Source organism: Diplotaxodon limnothrissa, linkage group LG1, assembly GCF_057381915.1.
Source record: "Diplotaxodon limnothrissa isolate DT_005_m linkage group LG1, D_limnothrissa_male_GT1.1, whole genome shotgun sequence".
In the NCBI taxonomy this organism is placed as follows: Eukaryota; Metazoa; Chordata; class Actinopteri; order Cichliformes; family Cichlidae; genus Diplotaxodon; species Diplotaxodon limnothrissa.
The window spans coordinates 31,968,714-31,983,736 of NC_140596.1; the positions used below are offsets into that span (position 1 = coordinate 31,968,714).

General features: G+C 39.9%; 1 protein-coding gene across 3 annotated transcripts; it reads right to left on the bottom strand.

Moving 5' to 3' along the window:
• Positions 1-3,102: 3,102 nt before the first annotated feature.
• On the bottom strand, positions 3,103-12,932 carry LOC146640043 (RNA-binding protein, mRNA-processing factor 2a). Of its 3 annotated transcripts, none has more exons than XM_085357223.1 (8): positions 12,514-12,932; positions 10,218-10,295; positions 8,839-8,877; positions 8,563-8,625; positions 7,454-7,604; positions 6,498-6,646; positions 4,678-4,750; positions 3,621-3,674 (listed from the first exon to the last, which is right to left on the bottom strand). In XM_085357223.1, the coding sequence occupies exons 1-7, from the start codon at positions 12,778-12,780 to the stop codon at positions 4,685-4,687; spliced, it is 813 nt and encodes a 270-aa protein (XP_085213349.1). In that variant the 5' UTR covers positions 12,781-12,932; the 3' UTR covers positions 3,621-3,674; positions 4,678-4,684. The 3 variants fall into 3 exon arrangements, with proteins under 3 accessions (XP_085213357.1, XP_085213349.1, XP_085213340.1); XM_085357214.1 differs by having other exon boundaries at positions 6,483-6,646; XM_085357231.1 differs by lacking the exon at positions 4,678-4,750 and having other exon boundaries at positions 3,103-3,674.
• Positions 12,933-15,023: the final 2,091 nt, after the last annotated feature.

Sequence of the window (15,023 nt, forward strand, 5' to 3'; positions counted from 1 at the left end):
AAAATAGAGCAAAGCACACTTAAAGTACATCAAACAGCAGTTAATACTGGTATAGAGCAGAATTATGTTTGCTGTATGTCAAACTCATGATGTGCACCTGGAAATTTAACATTATGTGGTTGAAAACTATAGGAAAGAGAGAGTGCACGGGAAAAATGAGTCATTCAAAGGCAAGTTCTAATGAGAACACTGCTGGCTGAAGACGCTGCTGTGTAGACACTCTTACTTCCACGAGAGGTCTCTGTAGCTGCTGCAGGTAAGCTGCTCATGTGGGAGCTGAGCCGGCAGAGGGCAGAACAGACCTGCAGTGAGAAACAACAGTTTTTGTTTTTTTTTTTTTTTAAAACACCACCACCAAACTGGAACAAGTTAGTTTTGTTATGAGCCACATGTGCTGTGAACACAAGAAAAACTTGTGTACTTTATGTCTTTCTACATGTTGCAGTACGTGAATACATTTCACAGAATTCTATCCGATACACAATTAGAAAAAAAAGTCTTAAATTTATTATTTATTTACTGTGTTTCAGTTAGTAGCTACCTGTTCTTTCTGCAATGCAGAGTAAGATCTGTGAAGAAACAACATTGAATCCTCTGGATGAAGGAGCAGATAGTTCAGGTTTACATTTGGCCCCAGCCGATGAAAACAGCAGAGAAAGAGAAACTGTTCCTTTCAATCTGTAGCATCCCCATCTTAGCACTCTATTGATTTTATGTCAATCCAAATACTCTGAGATAGTGATGTTAAGTGACCCATATTTCCATGAAGGGCAAATGGCTGATTCTTGGGAGAATATTGGCTTCTTGTGAGGCATTTGTTGCTCTTTTGGGTTTTTACGTGTTTTAGAGTCACTGTCACCGTCTCTGGTTTAATTTAATTAGGTTCAGAAAATTCACAGAAATACTCAATATGATAATAATATATACATGTTTTCCAAGGTGATTAAATGACTTGCTTGATCAAGTTTTCTTTTAAAAATTCAAGTTAGAGAATTTTTAATGATCCAAACAGATCAAACCCATTTTAACCCATTATAGTGATGAATTTATTTTAGCTTTAAATGATAATGTTCTAAAGTCACCAGAGGAATTAAACTAAATATCATGAAGGAATTAAACTAAATATTTAATTTATAAATCAATTTCTAAAATAAAATAAAAGACTTAAATATGAATGTGGACTACCAGTCATGTATTTACACAGGGAATTTAATGTTTTTGCATATTTTTCCACACTAACATGTTTCAGATTATCAAACAAATTTTAATATTGGACTAAAACTACTGATGTAAATACGAAATGCAGATTTGAAATCATTTGAGGGGAAAAGGTTTTCCAAACTTAGCTGGGCTTACATGAAAAACCCAACAAATGGTTCTTCCACCCTTGTCAGCAAGAACTGCAGGAAAACATTTGTGATAACTGGCGATGAGTCTTTGACATCACTTGGGGAATTTTGGCCCAATTTTCTTTAGAGAATTCATTCAGGCACACTGGAGGGTTTTCTATCACAAACGGCATTTCATTAGGTTCAACTCCAGACTTTGACTACGCCACACCAAAAACTTACTTTTGAACCATCCACATGTGGACCGTATGTTTTGACTCGTTGTCCTGCTGCAAATCAAGTGTGCTTGAGCTTCAATGATTGAAGTGATGGCCAGATATTCTCCTTCAGGAAGCGGCAAAGCAGCCTCAGACCGTCACACTACCACCACGTTTTTGTGATGTTTTGTAAAATATGCTAATTTTATACCAGAGCAGAACTCAAACCTTTCAAAAAGTTCAGTTCGCCAGTTTTCTTTATCCGTTGATAATTGCCCTTACCGTGGCTCATTGAGTCCCAAAGCCTACAAACTGCTTTGTAACCCTTTACAGACTGACAGGCATCAATGACTACTGGTCATTCATTTAGATCGTAGCATAATGTGTTGGTTTGCTTTAACCTGCTTCACTTTATCAGACAGGTTCCAATTTAAGGGATTTTTGATTTTTGACTTGGTTCAGGTCTGGCAGTAATTTGACGTGGGTGTGGCCATTGAAAATAAAACAAAATCTTCATTTAACCATGGGAGTCGATCACATTTGACATGTCCAGGGAATGTTTGTAAAAGCTTTTTTCACTTAAAAATCATTTAGAACGGCACTTTGTATTTATTAGGGTCATATTTACCTGGTATTAAATTTTCCTTTGATTGTCTGAAACATTTAGTGTGACAAATGTGCCCCCCCCCCCCCCCCCCAAACAAACAAAGGCCAAATACTTTTTCATGGCACTGTCGCTTAATTAGCACAATATTGTCAAATATAAATAGTTACCACCAGCACCACTTCAATTAGGCAGCTGGTCATATTGAGAAGAGTTGCTTAAGAGTCCCTGGAGGATCCATCACGGTAGGTTGAGCAGAGCATTTTAGCAGCTAATGAAGGCAGAGTGTGGAGGTCAGCTCCACATATGACGCAAACAGACATTAATGCAGTGGTGCATCACAAATGAAAAGTTGGTATGAATTATTGATGCCAACATCTGATGTTTCTTTGAGTTAGCATAGCGTTGGAGCGTTTAACTTTAGCGACCGACTTGACTCTGTGAGAAATGACAGATGTCCAGATATATGCATTCACTTTTTATTCATAAGATGGGATTATCATTTTTTACATCTTATGCACAGCAGATACAAAGACAAACAGGTTCTAAACCACAAACTAAATTCCTCCATCAGTCTAATCCTGCTTCCCATTTCAAAATGCCCCCACCCCCCCAAAAAAGCAACCCTTTGTAGTCCAGTTTCACATTCTGACAGATCATTTTACAGCAATCTCATTTTAGCAGAATGGCACAAGCCACGTTCAGAATACTTCCATGTTTTGACAGATACCCACTTCCCCTTTAAACAAATTGCACTTTTTCTTCTTTAAAACTACTTCAACAGGATTATAGGCTCAAAAACACAAGAGACGACTAAACATACAACTTATACAGGTTCATTATTTAGTTGCACAAAAATGCATAAATATACATTATGCAAAAAGTACAAAAATATTTGTACTTTCCTTTACTCAAATAATGACAAACATTGATATGATCATAAGGACTGGGATTGTCAGAACATAGGGATGCATTCACAAGGTCCATGCGAGATAAGCCATTTAAACAGCCTAGCTTTCACAGAGGTAAGACCAAGGTTCTACAGATAAACAAAACATTTCGCTGTCTAGGCCAAGGAAAAGCGGCAACACATACACTAAGAAAATTAGGATACACAGAACTCTGCGTTCTAAATTCATGCCAAAAAGACTTTAACATGCAATGACTTATAACGCTTCTAAACCTCCCAGGAGCAGCGGTAACTCAGGGAAGGACTAGCTTAACAACAGTTGCTTCAATGCATCAATTTTCCTCAGCAATTATGAGCCATTGAGTTTGAAAAGGTTTTGCATGAGGTTTTTTTTTTTGAAGTGCTAAGATGGTACCACAATAGTTGCCAAGGATAAGCTCAGATTGTCGACAGCAAACTGGTCTTAACTCAGGCTCCCCCAGAGACAATCGGAAGGAGATATAAATACTGTTTGCTTATAGTAATGCACATTTGTCCATTAAATAAACTGATTAAATTAATGCAGAGCTTGGCAAACCTCACTTCAGCTGGACAAAGGTGTGGCTTCCAGAGGCCTGAAGAAAAAAAGGGGAGGAGACAGACAAGACTATCAGTTTTAATGCCAGGTAGCTTCCCAGTTTAAAAAACCAAAATGATCTAAGACCGTGTGAGTGCTCAGACTTCCCTTTTCCATCTGTGGTGCTCAGCCCCAAAACAACTGGTTCAAATTTAAGTCAAACACCTTAAGAGGACATTTAAAATAAAATAAAAAAATGATCCAGTTACCCAAACTGCTAAACACACTGCTAGTATATCCTGTATACTCAGAGGCAACTGGTGCATTTGCTGGGGACATTTCAGCTGTGGACTAATGGACATTTGATGCATTAGTAAACATTTACAGCAGAATGCAGACTGACCCCAAAAGGAGGGGAAAACAAACCTTACAGTATCTGTTCATGGTAAAGTGTCAGCCAGTCAAGAGTCCTATAATAGAAAGACTACATCACTGGTCTAAAAGTTCAGTGTGATGATAATCACCTATTCTGCAACAACGATCATACCCCTCTGCTGGAAACACCCATTCATGCACCAAATATGTTAATCCTCAGCTCAAACCCCTGCAAAGCATCTTAAAACAGATGAAAACTGCTTCAAATGGGCAAAGAAATTCATTTAAATACACAAAACTATATATAAGAAACAAAAAGCATAAGAGTTGTGTTTTAGGAAGCCATTTTACATTATAAAAAGATCAAATTTGAAGCCTTTTTATAAAAATGTACATCTTTAATGAGAACAAATAATTTGGGGCCGAGTTACAGAAAGGCTCGGGAAGTCCTGGCTACATTAACGTCTTACTGGATTTTGGCAATAGAAATCAGAATGTTGCCAGCCCTGTCCTTTAACAGCTAGTCAGATATTCAGGGATATGTATTTGTGTTTTTTATTGTGCTGTGTTTACTTATAAATTTTAATGTGTCATTATGCAGGTTTCAGTATGTATGACATCAGGCTAGCAGCAATAAGTGGGACGGTGACAATTCTAAAAATACTGTTTGACCAAAGGTTACTCACTAAATATCTAACAAAACTGCCGGGACTTCCATCCAGGCTGGGAAGTCTCAGAGGGAGTAGGGTACCAGCGCATCTAAAGAAACAAACACAGTCATGTACACCAGACCAAAACCAGGCTTCAGTGCTTCAATCTACAATTCTGCAGATTAACAATTAATACTCGGAAACGATACTTTTATAGGCAGGTTTAGGAGGACCGAGTGTCCCTTTAAGCCCTAGTCACTGAAGCCATGGGAATGTGGGTCACGTAGCTGCTCATTCAGGACAAGTCCTGGAGTAATTAACAGGCATGGAAATGTGGAGAGGTGAACTTCTCCGTGTGTTAAACATTTCCACAGGGTAGGAGCTGGTATGTCTGTACCTTTCCTTACCTGTGACTAAACCTTAGAAAATGAGGCCTCCTGTTTCTACAAACTGTTATAGGCCACAACTGCACGGCCAGAATGCTCAACATAGTTCTGCAGTTATCAACACTTGTTTGGAGACATGTCGAGGATTTTTTGGTCGTGTCGTAGATAAAACAAAAAAAGCCAGGCAGTGGAAGAGCATTAGGATCGGCGGCATTTTAGGGGATCTTTCATCAGAATCCAATTAAAAGCTTTCCCTCCTTTATGTTTCTACCCACTCAGCTTCTCTTCCAGCAGGAACATAGACAGTAAGTTGGCACCTCCAGAAAAGGCCATAAGGTCCGACAATTTCTCCAAGCAAATGCCTTACATTCCTGAGCCCTCTGTGTGTGACAAGATGGCCAAAGTAATAGCTGCCTACTTTACAGTCTAGCACTCCCCTGCACTCCTATTGCACGACTGCATTAGCTGACAATGAACTTTAAATGACCCAACACGAGAAATATTTTCCATTGCTATTGTTACTAAAAGCCCTGCCTACTCCCTGGTAGCTGGCTGCACTATTGCTCTAGCAAATAGAGTGCAATTAGCTTACAGTGTAAACACTACCCATTTCTGTACAGATTCCTCATCCTCCATTCATCAGAAATAGAGTTGAGATTTAAAACCAGATTCCTTCCTTCCTCCCCCCCCAAACACCAGACTCCAGCTACAGTCTACTGTAAATACAAACTTGCATCAAACACACACTTTAGCCTCACATGGATGCGTTTAATATTACAGCGTTATTCCATGCTGAAAACCAAATCACAGGTTCTCATTAGTATGTGCATCTTTAACCCCCCAGCAAATACAGAATGCTATAAGTCACGTCCACAAAAATGTATCTCTCGTGATCAAAAACATAAGATTTAAAGCGAGTACTGTATTTAAAGGTTGCACTCAAAATGCACAAATCTCCACTGATGCATAACCATAGATGAGAACCTAAACCTTTAACAATTTAAAAATTGCCCTGTGGGGGATTATCAAATATGATCCTGATCCCAGAATTTCCAATTTGAAAACATCTTTTTATTATAAAAAAAAGATCTTGGCTCACCGTTTGACAGGACTACAAAGTTGCACCGACAACCTCAACTCAGACTCGATACCGTCATCCTTTTAAGCAACGCATGCCGATGCTGTAACTGCATTACCTCAGAGGACCACTAGGTTTGTTTCTAGAAACTGAACCTCTGCTTTCAGCAGCACAGTTCTGGATGCTGAATCTCAAGGTCTTACATTTTTGGATCACATTTAATTTTACAGATTAAATGGACAAACTGAAATTAACACTTGTGCAAGAATCATGAATTTTAGGTTATGATAATCAGCATTGTATCAGAGTGTGGGCATTAATCTAACAGAATTCACAGATGGGGATGTTTAAAAAGAAAAGGAAAGAAAGAAACACACCGGTTGGTCCCTCACCTGGGCGTGGAGAGCTGCGGCTGCAGCGGCGGCCGCTGGGTAAGTGAAGGCTGCGTGAGGGAGGCCTGGAGTCAGCTCAGTGGTATACAGAGGGTAAGGAGTCCACGCATCTGGTGACGCTGGGATCAGTGCTGCCCCAGTCAGATCATCTGAGGAAGCACAAGGTGGAAGGAAACAGAGCTGACTGACCTACCTCTAGTGGCTTTCATCATTGCTATATCTATATATCTCTCTCTCTATCTATCTATATATAAACCCAATCGACCCAATTTTTAACAGTCATTGTTCTTTAAGTAATAAAGTTTTACCTTTTAAAAAACAAAAAACAAACATTTTCTATGTGAATCAGACAAACTACAATTTGATTGCAAATTAGCTCACTTAACTTTAGTATTGGGTCAATTTGCAAAACTAATGGGAGCTCTAGTATAAAAGATCAGCATAAGATCCAGTCTGGATGCTGCAAGTGCAACAATGCAGTGTTACTGTGTAAAATGCTTGATAATGTTTTGTGAACTGATGTTTTTTTTTTTTTTTTAGCCCTGTTGCTTCCCCTTCTTGCCCTTTGTGAAGAAAAAAAAAAATCAGTGGGGAAAATATGATCTGAGAGGATCTATAAAAAAAAAAAAAAAAATTTGTCAAACCCTAAAGAATCACTGAGGTGTTCAGGCAAAGAGCGCAGAGACGACTGCTGACTAAAACCTGAGGGTGGAATTTCCCAGCTGGACAGAAGCAAAGCCGCTGTCAAAAGACTTGAGATGACGCATGCATGCAGAGGTGAGTTAGTCCTTCATTTGTTAGAAGTTTAACCTACAGGTATTTGCCTTAAAAAAAAAAAAAAAATCCCACAATATCCAAAGTTTGTTTAAAGAAAAGGGCAACAAGGACAGCTATGTACTGGAATTGTCAGGGTGAGAGTGGATGAGAGCCTAGAGTGGTGCAGCGGTAAGACTTACATGGGTCCCGTGCAATGAAGTGTGCTCCTAGAGCAGGGTGGATATTTGTGGGGTTCGGTGTGGCCATCAGCTTACTCTTTGCCATCTTCGTGTTGGCTTTAGCAAACTCTAAGCGCAGGGTCTGGGGACTTTCAGGGTCAAAACGGATTCCCTGGGGGGAGAGACGGAGGGAGGGAGGGACACAGTATTGTAAGGGAGGTGGGCTTAGTTCACGGGGCTGTAGCTCCGTCTCACATGGCGCCCTTTCCTTAAGCAGAGCTTAAATAGTCAGAACATATCCTTCAAGCTTCCCTTGAACCAACTACTCTCACTGGGATGCTAACACACCCGCTCCAACGTCACTAAACTAAAACTACTCACAAAAAGAGATGTCAAAATAAGGGCAGATTGAAGGACACTTCTGAAGTATTTCAAACACGCTTGCATCTCTTTCTCCTCATGACAAAAAACGGAGAGCGCAGGCGACCGCAGGTGATCAGTCACGTGAGCTCAGAGGAGACGGGGATGAAGAAAAGGGCCAGTGGTGAGACGTTGAGTGTTTAAGTTTGTGGTTTGACCCTGCTTGTGTTCTTGTGCCCTAAGCGTTGTGCCCACATGCAGGTGAGTAGTATTTTGGTGTATGTGTGTGTTTGTGTGTGTGACTGCTGATGTGTCTAAGAGGTGATGCTCATAAGGAATGCTAGGCTATGAGAGAGAAGTGTTAGATACTGCCAATGTGGGCTACTGAGTGACAAAAATAAGAGTTACACTACAGAAGATGTGTCCATATAAACACTACACATGTGGCTATAGAACAAGTATTACAGTAAAAGCAGTGATATGCAAAATGAGGAAAGCTACACAGGACTAAGAAGGATGTGTATCAAGGTCAAAGTAAACTACCGTAAGGCTACGGGATTCTGGCCTCTTTCCAAAAATGGCCCTGCCATTGAATTATAAAAGACAAAATGGGTTGGCTTCGAGAAATTTTTAAGAAAGGGTCCAAAAGACTTAAGTCCCAATCACTCTCTTAGGTTAAAGCAAAGGTTAGAACAAATCTAATTCCATTTACGATTTGTTTTATTAAATAGAGGGAAAACAGAAGACTGTAAAAACAAGCCGTTGCTTACATTTAGTGCATTTTTTGCAGCTTCAGCTCCAGACCGACTGTCAAAGGTTACAAACCCGACAGGCTGGAAGAGAAGGGAGGAAACAAAGCTACAACTTGACACACACGAGCACCATCATTTTCTTCAAATATCACACTCATTATTTTGCCGTCACAATATAATGATCCTGATGAAGTAGGAATTTCTGTGTCTTGTCGAATTAAAAAGAAAACTAGTGCCAACACAGCCTGCAAGTTTATTTAATATGGCATTAAAGCAATGATGAAGGAATCTCACCTGTTTTGATGTTAACTTAATCAGTGACCCTTCATAACCCTGCGGGGAAGAAAGATAGCCAATTATCCACCCTGGAGTCACATGCAGGAAGTCAAGCATGAATGTCTCACTATATGAAGAGAAGTCTGCTTTTGGGCACCTTCACTTTGAGCTCCGCAGCAGACCATCCCACACTCTGTGACAGTTTCATTTACATTTGTCACAATCAAATTACATGCACATTTCCAACAGGTGAAGCCTTCTGCAGTTTGACTACATGTAGAATACTGAGTCAGATTTGTCTTCAAAGCTAATCAAAGGAAAACGAGGACTGTAATAGGCCAAGCATGTGCTATCAGATATGCAAGATTCTCTTTTGCATTAGTTTAATAACAGCTTGGGCATGACTTCCAAATAAAGCCAATTTAAGTAAAATAAAACAAAAACAGCACAAGGTTTAGGAATTTACTCCTGTTTTAACTAAGAAATGAAGGAATTTTGCCTGACTAAACTATTGATAAATGGGATCTTTCCTAAACCTGATTTACAGCTATGGAAAATTAAACAACTTTTAGTGGCTATGATAAATCTTTAGCACCAGTCCAAACCAGACTCAGTTTCAGTAATTCAGAGCAAGAAAAGAGGCAGAATAGGTGAAGTTACAGCACTTCTCTTTAGAAGCTCCAGTATAAGGACACAAAGTCTTTATTTAAATGTAGTCCTGAATGTAAGAACTGAGATCAGATTAACCCTATCAGTACACAATGAGCAGTGTTTGCCTACAGTAGATGTAAAAGGGGCCAAAACAAAGCAGTGTTACAAGTACAATCGCTATTTCACAATGCACAAATGTTAGAGGAAATAAAAAAATTTCCCTACACAGTGGGCGAACTGGGTCATGGAGAGGATTGGTTGGCCAATCGCGAGAGCTACTCATTTACACATTCCACAAGACCATCCATGTGCGAGGGATACCACTTCCAATTTGGTTAGTTAGGACAAGGGTGGGAGGGGTGTTTATGGAACTTGAGTCCGGTCAGGGAAAAAAACAGCAATGGGTGAACAATATGTGGCCTCATTTCCATATATGTAAATATCTGGACTAGAAAGAAAGGAATTGGGTGGGCTTAGTTACACTAAAAAAGAAGCACGGTACGGTCTGGCTGTTCATAGGCACTTGAAGAGATTCTTCACTTTTTCATGCAGGTAATCTTTATAGAAAGTGTCCACAGGTCTCTTCCAGAGCCTGGCACGCAGGAGCTACCCTTGATTTTTAAGTAGAGGGACAAATCCACATCCAATCAGCTGATATTACCCAAATGCACCAGTGCAGTTTCACGATGGGCAACACAAATTCCATCACATGTACCTAAAACTGCATTAGAAACGATAGAACTTACTTTAAAAGGTCTGAAGAGAAGGTAAAGTTCCCGTGGCTTGATATCGACCGGTAGGCCACTGACAAACAGTGTTCGTACCTGCAGACAAAAAAGAAAGGAGGGGGATCACATTAGCAAATTTTCTGTGTTTTATTAGACCACTTATCACTCAAAAGATTTAAAAAAAAAAAAACCTTGATAATTACCAAATACCAAAAGAAAGCTCAGACCGTGGAAATTTGAACTGACCTTTAAAACAATTATGGGTCTGCTGTTCCAGTAGCAAGAGCTTCACAGACCTTTCCTAAATTACTTCAGTGGCTAAAACGCTGAAATACTGCAGTGTAAAGTTGTACTACAAGAAAAACAACATTTCAGTAGATGTTACTTTAGGCCAATAGCCTCAACTTCCAGTTTATCTGGCCAACAAGAGGCCTCAATTCTTCCCGACACCATTACTTTTAAATGTCACAAAGACCTACAATTATCCACTGATGAATGTGAAAGTCATTTTTGTACTGCAGTTTTCCTCTTTTATGTTAGTCTTAATCATGCTGTGACCTCTGAAAATTAACAAGTGAACCCTTGGCTGGGTCTCGAACCTCAAGTCAGGAACTGCCAGAAACCCAAACAGAGCTCCGCTTTATTTAAGGGATTACAAAATGATGAATCAGGAATAATGAGTCATCGATGAGCGAAAACTGGGAGTACAGCGTTGTTTCAGCCGTACATTTCTCCAACATGTTACACAGAAAATGGTGAACGTGAAGCTGTAGAGGATCTTAAAGGCCATGTGCCCCCCCCAAAAGAAAGAAGCCTTGAACCTGCCTTGATCAGATACTGAAAACTAGTGCTGTGTATAATCCAGTGTGGGCAGGAAAATGAACAGGGCGGTGTGAGGACCCATTAGTTCCCAGCCGGTGGGAAGGCCCACAGTACAATGGGGCTGCCAGAGGAACAGCACTGGACAACAGTGCACAGCGTGACACCATTTCCTTCCTCTGACCCGCGGCCCCAACCCTGTCGGCCCTCCGGCATTTTTCAGGTGCCGCACAGCAGCAATTCTCAGCTCTTTACAAGTCAGCATATACAGCGACTGAAAGCTGGCCCAGCTGGACACAACTCAGTGGAGATGTTTTAATTTATCCTCCAGCTTCTCACCAACAGTGCCTCCAAGATGACAAGCATATAGAGCTGGAGCTGCAAGGAAGCCCGTGCACCCTGTGTGGCTTCTGTAAAATTCACAATAATCAGTTTTACACAGATCGATTTCCAGAAACAAGCAGAATTGTTAATGACTGACAATGAAGCTTTTTCAGGACCAAAAAAAAAAAAAAAAAAAAGAATTAGGAGGAAAAATTTTTAAATGTATTCTTTGCTCCTAATTATGAAGAAAAAAAATGTTAAAGGAAAATGGGCTGCAAACAAAAAAAAGAAAGAAAAAAAAAAGTCAAGTGGCTACTCAAGGCTTTGTTGTAAGACAATGGGAACAAAGAAGGAGGAACAAAAGGCCTGGTGCTCCCCTCAGTGTCTCGCTATAAGGAGTCATTAAAGAGGAAATATAGCTGGCCACACAGACACAAGAGTGGCTGCTGAAAATAATTTAAATTAAAACAAATTAAAGAGGGCTTTGAAAATAAATACCACACTGCAACATTTTGTTTTAGGTTCCAGTTTTATGGTGACAAAAATGACAATGGCAGATTTTTGTAAGGGGGGGTGCAAAAAAGAAAAACGCTACACTATTCACTATGAATATGAATTTTACTGGCATAAATACAAATAAATGAAATGATAACAAGTTAGTTGCGCTTTCAAAGAAAAAAAACGTCTACAGGATATTTCGAAGACAAATTTAATTTCCAAGCCTAATTTTTTAGACAAATTGTTAGATTTGACATGCTTGCATGTCTCACAAATTCACAGAATCTCAAAGGATATGAAGAGAAAAAAACCCAAAACAGACGGGGTCATTTTTAACAGTCTTTGCACGCTGCTGCTAACAATCTGCAAACAGAGGTAATATTAACGTGTAAAAAGTAGGATTAGTGAAAGTTGAAGCTCACAGCAGCACGCGTTTAAGTAACAATTTGGAAAATATTAACGTGTGCGCAACTTTGTGAGGCTCCTCAGGTGGCGCGGCAATGCCCCTTTAATTTTTGTTCATCATAAAGCGCTTCGGGACCGACTGGAAGAACGTAAAAGATAATTTGGGAGAAGTCTGAATGCGCGGCCGGAAACAAAGTTTTCATTAAACGTGAACGTGACCGGGTCACAGCCCTGCGCGCAGAAGAAATACAACTTTGGCTAAACTCACCTCCTCCTCGATGGAAACGTTGTTATTCGGCTCTGCGTCAGCTTTCAGACTCATGTTGACGGTCGCGTCGGCTGCTGCTGCTGCTGCACAGAGTATCAAGTTTTTCCTCGTCGAGTGATATTTCCCCCAAGTGCGTCTGAAGCTGCAGTGAAAGTCCTGGTGGCGTTTGAACTTGAGCAGAGAAGATGTGCCGAGGTGAGTCTGTGCGGACGAGGACGGCGAAGTATCCGAGGATAGTTTAACAGCAACACTGCGAGAGAGAATCATTCATAAAAGGGAGGAGGAAAAGGAAAAAGGAAACACAGACACGCGCTAAACTAAAGGTGAGAAGGTGGATTTGTGCTCCATGTGTGAGGGTGAGAGATGGGGGAAGAAGTGCGCGTAAAAAAACTGAAAGCCTCTGCGCTCACATCAATGCCCTCAACTGTGGGACTGTGCGGAGGAAGAACAAGTAAACTTTTTCCTCATTGGAGCGCGTCTTTCTCTCTCCCTCCTCCTGAGCTCCCCCCTCCACCCCGTCTCTCCTCCTCCTCCTGGTTTTCAATTAGGTCATCAATTATGTTGGAGTCTGCTGTGAGCCGTAATCAGGCTGCAGATCCGCCTCAGCTGTTGCAGGAAGACCCGGCCCCTGCGCCGCTACATCACCGTTTCTATGGGACCCCCTCGCAGCCAATGGTAACGACCGCAAACCCGTTAACTTTATCGAAAATGAAACTACTGTTGGTGTTGCTGGCATTAGCTATATGCTAAACTCATATGTTTGTTCTTTTTTCCTCTTTGGCCTGCAACTTCTACGACCTTTCCCAAAAAGAAAAGAAAAAAATCTCTTCAGCAAATATTAAGCGCCGATTTTTACTGTAATGTTGAATTTGTAGTTATATATTTACTTAACGTGTGTTTCACGATTAAGCGAAATTCTGGTCTTTACATAATTGGATGTATAATTTTGCTGCGCACTAATTTAGGAGATTATTGGCTTTTGCTCTTTTATTCACCGTTTTTTTGGTGAAGAGTAAAATACAGAACATTATACAGTAAAGTGTTTTATAAAGTGAAATTGTAATAAATATAATTCAGTGTGTACCGATGGTAGAGGCCATTTCAGATTTACTGTCAAGTATATCTTTATATGCCCTTTTTTATCTCTTGCTGACACTTTTGCTGAAGGATGAAGGTAAATGTGGTATTTCTGCTTTTCCCATTGAAAAAACATCTGAATACCCATTCCAGCACTGACTGCTGATTTTAGGAATATGACAGAATGAGGACATACAGTGAGATCTAACTCCTCTAATTTAGATCATTTTGAATATTTCTACTATATCAGAGTAAAATAACAAAACTGAACCGATGATTTATGGTTTACCTTAACCTTTAATAGCTGGTACACAAATACTCAGAAATGTAGAACTTAAAATGTCCTCTTAAAATATATCACAAGATGCAAGCATGATGCTGAATAGCCTAAAACATTTTTAAAATGTGCTAAAAAAAGAGAGAGATGTAATTTTGCTGATTTTGTGTGAATTTGGTTAATAAACTGCAAAATAAATGAGAAAACAGGGCCTTTTTAAAATGTGATATAAATGTGCATCATAGAAATGTTGTAACCTCTACTAATCTAAACAGAATCACGTAACGACGAAGAAATAATAACTGAGTGTTAATTGTTTGGGCTCAGGTTGATGTAAGAAGGGCGTGGGTGGAGGGACGGCTTGTGTTGTGTATCGAGGCTCAGCACTGGATGCGAGCCCAGCCTACAGCGTGTTTCCTCACAACAAGTCAGCTCTCAGAGGCCAACTGGTTTCCTGACTTTGTATAGGAACACAATCAAGCCCACGGGGCGAGGAGCAGGGGGGTGGACCGACGTATTCTCACTAAAAATAGTGAAGCTGCTTTTTTAGTGTGTTTCTGCACACACTTAACCCAAGTGCTTAATACATGTACACACATATTGAAGACAAAGAAGAGTCCAGTCGCTCAATGAGAGGTGAGACATTTCAACACAAGCAAGAAGGTATTCGTGCAAACCCTTAAACAACAAAAAACAATCTGTTTATCGCACTGTGATCGGTGTGCGACTGTATTTCAGTGGAGGCCTAATTTTATAGCTTGCAGATTCAGTCTGAACCTTTATCCTGCACTGTACATCAGCAGCAAAGTGATTTTCTGATCAAGACACTGGGAATCGTTTCCTGTTTCTCTTCTCCTAAAATATACACATTTGCTTATTTTTCTTTGTTTTGCATGACTTTAAATGTTTAAATATTTTTGTATTTTTCAAAAAAAAAAATTGAAGACAATTTCAAATTTTGCATATTAGCTGAATATGAGAAAATAATAATTTGTTGCTGCCCTCCATAAATTTGTGCACAAATAGGCAAACTTTAATGCTTATAAAAACTGAGAAACTCTGAATAAAGCAGCCTATGACTGTTATTATTGTAATGGTTCTGACCAGTGAAATTAAGGATTATAATCTGCTCTATAAACTGAGATAAAGATAAGTC